Here is an 8,492-nt window from a genome sequence, read left to right as displayed (position 1 = left end):
TATTTATTTAAGTTGCAAATCCATTTCTTAATAATTTTCTGTGCCCACTCATATCTTTTCGTTTTGAGCTACTTAGTACTATGGCCTATAAGTATTATTTTTCATTTATAAGTAAGTGCTCTTAAATTTGATTATCGTCAAAAGAAATGTGTTAACTCATTGTGAGGCTTACCCCACTCTTTCGTCGTAGATAATATTGTTTGATATAAAAGGAAAGGTGTGTTATCCACATCCCTCTATTTACTTCATACACAATGTTTTAATTTGCAACCGTTGCATCGATTAAATTTAAAAAAAAAATCAAAAAATAGATATTAGCAATGAGTGTGTGAGAAGTAAAATAGAATGTGAATTCAAAAAAAATCTTCTTGTATTCATGGGCGGCATAATACTGTGCGCACTAGGATCTGATGAGTCTTCATCGGCGCGATCGGCACACGCACCCAACTCCAAATTCGCCCTCGCGAAGCGTGAAAATCACGACATAAATAATGTAGTGTGGGGTCAGATTAGACCTCCTGCCCCTGCATCATGTGATTGCTCTTAAGACCCACCTACACGTGCGACCCCTCTGTGGCCGACGCATCACTCCCTTCTCGATCTCCCATCTTCTACAATTATTAAGAATATAAAAGCAAATAATAAAAATCTGGCGCCAAAAGCAAGTAAATAACAAAAAAAATGGAAAGTGCGGTCACGTGGAAACGTGGAGGCAGACGTCCCAACGCCAAGTTGATCAGGGATTTTTCAGTGTGATCGGTATAGAATATGTTACTTTACATATTATTATATAAATAATAAGATATATGTGTTAAAAAATTAATAATTTAAGAAATAAAATTATCTATTATTTATATAAAAATACGTAATATACCATTCGTATTCTTACCACAATAAAAAATTTCTTCAAGTTGACAAACAAAACACGAGACACAAAGATAAAATGTATTAATCGAGGAGCGGCTAAATAAACAGGGCTGGCCGCTGGCGTACGCACGTACGTTTACACTCGTACGTGTCACGCAACCAACTACAGGCTGCTTGTACTATGTAATTTCAACAATCTCTTAAATGAAAGCTGTCCTTCTTGTTCATTTTATTGGGAAAGGATCCTCGTCGGATTTTTTTTCTGGGATTTGAGAAATTCTGTGATTATGATTATTCATTATACATTATGTAATCAATTTTTGTTAGGAGGTAGACTATTTGTTCTTCTGTTTGGATGCCCTTTCTATCCTCCTATTTGTGCAGTCACGGTTAAACCACGTTAACATTTTATATTTCTATTGTTTTTTATCTTATTATCTCTATAAAAAAAATCAATATAAAATATTGACGTGGCTTAACCGTGACCGCACAAAATAGGAGTGGATGGGAAAAGCACCCAAACAGGAGGGCAGACAATCTGCCTCATTTTTGTTAGGTACTATTTGTATTGAATTTTAAATTTTAAACTTTAAATAAATTCTGTCAGTTTTCGTTATATACTATTTATATTAAATTTTAAATTTTAAATGATTTCTAACCACACGATGTATGATGAACGGTCATGATCGAGGAATTTTTTTTGCCATTTTATCGTGTATTAGAGTCAAGTTATTTTACGTGTGAAGTTTATCGGTTACAAACTCGCGGACATTTACAGTATTATGTTAATAGCATGTTAAAAATAAATCGTCCATTAATAAAAAGAGAGATATTACATTGCTTATAAATAAGTAGAACTACTCTTTCCTCTTACCCACTAACTTTACAATAAAATCTCAATTTTCTTCTAGTCTCTAAGGATGTCTTCGTCGACGTGGTTGTTTGATTCAAGAAATTTCTAAGACGCTCCAAGTTGAATTGTGCTACCTTAATTAATTAATGAGTGGTGTTATTTGTTGACTAGTTTGTCGAAAAGATGAATTCTTATTTACATGGCAAGAAATTTAGAGATATTGAAATATATTCTTATCCGAAACAATATTTTGTTCAATTATTTCGTCGGCATGAACCATGACTCCATTAGGCTCCTAATTAATTAGTGGATTCTCAAATCTTTTCGACGCCTTAAGGTATTATGACTTTATTGGTTTTTTTAGAGTAATACATAACTTATTCACATTCGTTGTCTATTATGAGTGGGCATATATGTTAGCCTTGTAATATAAGATACCTTTTTTTTTTTTTTAAATGAATGACAATTTTTTTTTTCTTTTCAAAATGATGGGTATGAGTATGAGATGTCTTTTTATGAGAAATGAATCTAATATATAGAAAGTTTGTAAAACTCATTTTTTGTAGATAGTAATTATGCGTGGTTTTGATGGCTGAATCAGACTTTTAAATGTTAAGCATTTGATTTGAATTAGTGATGTCTAAATCAAGAATTTTCTATCTGTTTATTATCAAAGCGTTGTTTAGACGACTCAAATGTTTAACATCTACTCATAAGCAAAACCTAATTTTAACGTTTATTTGAACCTTATAATTTTCTAGAATCACTAATATATCTATTTATACAAAGAGAGAAGGCAAAAGAATGAAGCTTCCTTAATACCCAAATAACATTCTCCCATTAAAATCTAAAAAAAAAACAAAAAAAGTTCGTTATTTTCAAAGTATATCTTAATAAAAAGATGAATTTTTAAAACGAGTAAAATTTAAAAAAAAATTTTAAAAATTAAACAAAAAAAAGTCAAATATCATACGCGTCGACGTGTTGCAAGAAGCTAAATACATAGATAGCGTTCCTTGGCGTTTACTAGTCTGCTACAAGACCACGGCCCTTACGTTAATTCATTTGTTTTGGTGGCCGTCAATATCATCGCTCACACAACAACCACCCAATAAAGCTCTTCCAGAAATTCCTAATCAATTATGAATTACCTACAACTTTCCCTCCCACACCAACAAAGCCCCTTTCTACAAAAGGTCAGTCTCATCTTATCCCACCCCCGGTGACCCAATCCAATCCCATCGATTCATTTCCATAACACCCAACCTACTTTTCCAAAAGCACCCTCGCACTTGCCCATAATTTCATTCTCATTCTCTCACCTATCGTCAAACAATCGAAAGCAACTCCTATGACATCTTCACACTACTATTATAACGTTTTGTTTTTAAGGAAGATGATCATTTCTGGACCTCTTTCATCTAATCATCCTTATTAAATATTTCAGGTCCTTGAAATTTGATTTAACGGTTAAAATTATTATAACTTTTAAAACGGGTCTGTGTTTTTAGTTATTGGATCAAATTTCAAAAGTCCAAATTATTTAATAAAAAAGATTAGATGAAAGGGATCCGGAAATTATCCTTTTTTCTAGTAACATCAGGCAGTGCTTCTACACAACTAAAAGTAAAATAATATCACTATCAATAATACAAGGCTCCGTTTGAGCACTCAAAACATTTTCAATATAAAATTAACATCTTGGGATTTTATTTTATTTTTTTTTTTCGGTTGACAGTGGGGTAAAAAGTTGAAAGAAAATGAAAGATGACGTAAATATAACAAGGCCACATCAAATAAAATAATCATAAATTAACAATAAAAGCATGTGTGAAAAAGCCTATGTACATAGTATAAAATTATAAGGGAAATTTTTTGTATTGTCATATGAACTTGTACAACTTTTTTCAAATTATTATATAAACTAAAATTTTTAGTAATTTGTCATATCAACTTACCGAAATCATCAATTTGTCATCTTACTATAACTCCGTTAAGTTTTTCATCCCAAATAAGTCGCACATGACTTGCGTTCAAGGTTATTTATATCATTTAAGATCTTTTTACAAGTTATTTACTTTTCTTTAGTAAAATCCTTAAATTTTGTGTTTGTGGGTATTCATGTAGATCGTTGTGTTTGAGCAGCATATATGCATCTACAACTCCATTTCTGATACCAAACCTCAACTCGTTTCTCATATAACATAGCCCCTTATAAAATTTGATTTCATGACATGCTAAACTAAACACTCTATAATTGTTTTGATCGAATGCAACTTAATAGAAGAAAGTGAGATGTTAAAATGATAAAAATAACCCTAACACAAGTCATGTATTAGGCACATAACTTATTTTGGATGAAAAAATTAACGTAATTAGGGTGAGATGACAAATTGATAATTTCGGAAAGTTAGTATGACAAACTGAAAAATGGGTACAAAATCATAAGACATTTCGAAAAAATTTCCATATTATAATTAACATGGAACAATGCCATACTAAATTACCAATATACCCGAGTGGTAGAAATCGGAAGAGGATTCTCTCCGGAGCCACTTTGTGGGGATCCTAAGGATCACCACACCTTAGCCATTAGGATCTCCACATCTTAGTCATTCATCATACATCATACGGTCAGGTTTTATCAAATACTATTTATATTTAATTTTAAATAAAAAATCAAATTATTTATAATTGTACAATAAGCAATGAATGATTAAAACGTAAATATCCTAGCACTGGATCCGGATGGGATCCAATTTGCGTAAACATCATGCTAAACAATAAAACAACCACAGCAAAACCAATCAAACCACAAATTTCACCAAAAAAAAATCAATCAAACCACAATCTTTCAGTCAGCTGAGTCGAGCCATGGAAAGTATGTTTGGTGGGACCCACAACTGACCGGACTCCAAACCGGAATTCAATCGAGTTAATAAAAAACAGATCCGGAAAAAAGGAACCAACAAAAAAAGACAAGCAAACAAATAAAAATGTGAAAAAAAGAGGCAAGGCGTCCGTGATGGCCTAAGTATTCGAACCCACGCGCTCCTGCGTCACATCACCACACACACTCTTCCTTTCTCTCTCCACTTTCTCTCTCTACATTGTCTCCCTATATAATCCTTCTCTCCTCCCCTTGCCACCACCACCGCATCCACACGCTTCATCTGAAAAACTCACTCTCTCTTGCAGTTGGTATTATTTCATACATGGAGGACCACACCCCAACTAACAAGAAGCGGGTCCGAGACAATTCGGACGACTCGATTCACGACTCAGCCGAGGTGAAGCGACTCAGGGAAGACCTACTGGGTTTCCTTGACGACTCGGACGCCGATCCCACGACTCAGGACCTCGACTCGGTCATGAAAAGCTTCGAGGAAGAGATAGCGGCCGCAACCACTTCTTGCCGGTCGTCGCCGCGTCCGGCATCGGAGACTGAGCCGGCTCCGGTGCCGGTGGTTGACTTGACATCGGAATCTGCCGAGTCCAATCCCAACCTTGGGTACCTTCTAGAAGCTTCGGACGACGAGCTGGGCCTGCCCCCGTCGGAGAACTTCAGCGAGGAGGCGGCGAAAGGCGGGGAGAGCGAGTTGGTCCGAGTTCCGTCCGACACGTCCGGAGCTGACGAGTTTTGGCAGTTCGACGATCCCCCTCCGAGTACGTTTGACGGATTGTTCGGAAACGACGATGTGTATTTTGACTCGGCTGATTACGGCGAGTTTTCGTGGCGTTTCGAAACACTGCCGGCGCAGTAGCGCTTAAAGAAACGGCGTCGGTTGGACGGAATATGATGCCGGACCGATCTGTAAATTTGTCCCTTTTTTCTAATTTTTTTGAAAAGGAATGGTGAAAAGAATATATGTAGGACAGTTACAGTAGGACTCTAGCCTGATATGGAAGGAAGATTGGAAAAGTAACAAAGAAATTCGTTGGCGCCAAAAGAAAAATAAAAAAGGAAAATGAATGGTTCGCTTATTTAATGGGGACAAGGATTGTATGCTTTTGTGATCACGATTAAATCACGTTAATATTTTATATTATTATTTATTTTTATTTTATTATTTTTATAAAAATTAATATAAAATATTAATATGGTTTAATCGTGATCTTACAAAACGTGATCTTACAAAACATGAGAATACGGAAGGATACCGAAAGTGGAAGAGACAATCTTTGTCCTATTTAATGATGGTCATTTTAATTTGAACCCCCTTTCGAGGGAATCTGTTCTTGGCATCTTGCTCAAGCATTAAGCAAAATTTCTGGAACCGTAGCCCTCTTTCTTTTCAATCAATGATACTATATTATTTAATCTAAGGGTTAGAGGATGGCTTAACTTTACAATGATTAATTAGGAATAATGTAATTTAAATTAATAATAATGTAATTTAAATTTATTTTTGAAGAAACTCGAATTTCAAATATATTACTGAAAGAATAACAAGGGCTGTCGAAATCTAACAACAAATATATGAATGGATGAAGACCTTAGAAGAGCAAGATTGCTTTTTACATCACTAGCTTAGAGGACATGATTCTTGATTTTTTACAGTATAAATTTCCATCATCAAAGATATTAAGGCCGTCGATAGAAGGAGGAGATTCGTGAGAACGGAATTCGAGAAGGATGGTAAGAGAGAACAAGTTTTTTGTGAAAGATTTAAAAAGCTAGTTATTGATCCTAAACGGTTAACATGTATGATTTTTTTTATTATTTTTAAAAAGTAATGCTAGGCATATTAAAATTTTCAATTAAATTTGTAAATCATGTAAACCATCTGCATGATAATTTATTTGGGATGCTATAATTGTTCACTTTGAACGGCTTAGTACTACGATTAAACTCTATTTATTTCGTGAATAATGAATTCCAAACTTATAAAATAATAATATAAATCTCACTTTAAATAGATTTCAAGGATAAGAACTTGTTATATATTTAAGTCAATACTACGGTTAAATTGTGTGTAATCTGTTGAGATGAAACGATGATTCAAGTCAATACTATGAAGATATTTTTCCAAGGCGGGCTTGTATGGAGGATTCAATGGGATGATGTAATACGATTCTCAATTTTTTTTTTTTTTTGAATGATGTCATGAAAATTGTGTGAGGCATATTCGGAGTCGATTATTTTTCAAGAGTTAAGCATCAAAGAATAGAAAATCATTTAGTTATTCATTCAAACTGAAACAATCGACAATTTTGACAGCAATGAATATTTTTTATGTTGAGCTGTCCATTATTTGGTATATATGAGTGATTAAATAATCTTTGTTCCAAAACAGACCGAATAATCTTAATTTACTTATACTTATGCACAGAAAATATTTACACCGTGTATTAAAAAAATGTATGATAATGATTGCGACATGTATTGTAAATTGTTTAATTTAAAGGAAAACTAATGAAAAATGTTTGAAAACTTTGAGATTTAATCACAATGACAAAAAAAAAATGTTGTAAGTGAATAGTACTAGGAGTGACTTTTTAGAGTAAAAATGTCATTTTCGTTAAAAGTGAAATGTAATGGGAGTGTTTCGTTAAAAGACCCTTAATTTAAATAGTGAAGGTTGTTGAAATGTTCCACATCGATTGTATCAATGAGAAAACAAGAGTTTAAATATCCTAACCCCACTCCAACTAACACCGATGCATTTTGTGATAAAACTCCACATCTGATGAATTGTGCATGTGGTAATTACCAAGTTAGGTACAATATTAGTGTTGTTGGAAGTGCGCATTTGGTCCGCATCTTTGATAATTCTACATGGTATAAGAGACAGGGAGCGGACCCATATTGTACTGCCACGTGATGGGTGAGTTTCCTTGGTCCCCCGTGATGATGGTGGGTCCCTTGACCTCACTTGTAGGGTGACTGGGTGAGTCCCTTTTACTCTATGTTGTTGTTGATGTGTGGATCTTCCACGTGTGACCCAAGTAAGGGGTTGAAATGTACCACATCGACCATATCAATGAGAAAATAAGAGTTTAAATTTCCTAACCCCACTCCAACTAGCATTGGGGCCTTTTGTGATAAAACTCCATACCTGATGGGATTGTGCATGTGGTAATTACCAAGTTGGGGACAAGATCGGTGTTGTTGGAAGTGGTCATTTGGCCCGTCTCTCTAATAATTCTACAAAGGTGCACTCAAGCGTAGGACCCCAAACATTTTTTTATGTGTAAAAAAAACCTTGCATGAACTTCCAAGTAAGTTTGGTTACTTTCTTTATTAGTAATCGATTTATGGTAGAACTTCAACTTTTTTCAGTACCAATAACATTCCAATATTAAACAGCAAAAATAAGTAATCTACTGACCAATAAAAATAAGATTTCGCTTAAAAAGTGGAAAACAAGTAGAAGGGGTGTATGCATTCCTTCAGGTACCGTTTGGTAAGTGGGACGGGACGGAACGGAGTGGGACAAGGTGTTCAGTCCGACGTTTAGTGCGCCTAAAACGGGTGGAACATGCTGTTCCACGGGACAAGTTTTGGGTGATTTTTCATTCCGCCTCCCCCCTGGAACGACTTGTTCCACCTCTGTGGAACACAAATTGATAACATTTTAAGACAACAAAAACCCCTTGTCTTTTTCAATATTTACACCATCTAAATCATACAACAAACTCTAACTATCATCTTCTCTTCTCTGCCGCTGTGAACTTCTTCAGCTATGCATCTCCCATTCGCAACCTTCCTCCTCATCCTCTTTCGTGTAGCCTCTCTCTGAACTTTAGCTCTGCATCTCCGTTCCAGGTT

The 8,492-nt window shown here is 34.8% G+C and overlaps 1 protein-coding gene across 1 annotated transcript; it reads left to right on the top strand.

Annotated features, from left to right (window-relative positions):
• Positions 1 to 4,852: 4,852 nt before the first annotated feature.
• On the top strand, positions 4,853 to 5,787 carry LOC137737117 (uncharacterized). The gene has a single exon (XM_068476498.1). The coding sequence runs from the start codon at positions 4,936 to 4,938 to the stop codon at positions 5,482 to 5,484; it is 549 nt and encodes a 182-aa protein (XP_068332599.1). The 5' UTR covers positions 4,853 to 4,935; the 3' UTR covers positions 5,485 to 5,787.
• Positions 5,788 to 8,492: the final 2,705 nt, after the last annotated feature.

Source organism: Pyrus communis, chromosome 6, assembly GCF_963583255.1.
Source record: "Pyrus communis chromosome 6, drPyrComm1.1, whole genome shotgun sequence".
NCBI classification, from domain to species: Eukaryota; Viridiplantae; Streptophyta; class Magnoliopsida; order Rosales; family Rosaceae; genus Pyrus; species Pyrus communis.
Note: the sequence above shows the minus strand (reverse complement) of the source record. Positions and strands in the feature narration are given on the sequence as shown.

What these genes read in the sequence shown, in the direction of transcription:
- LOC137737117 (XM_068476498.1), top strand. Translation starts at nt 4,936, where the DNA reads ATGGAGGACCACACCCCAACTAACAAGAAGCGGGTCCGAGACAATTCG.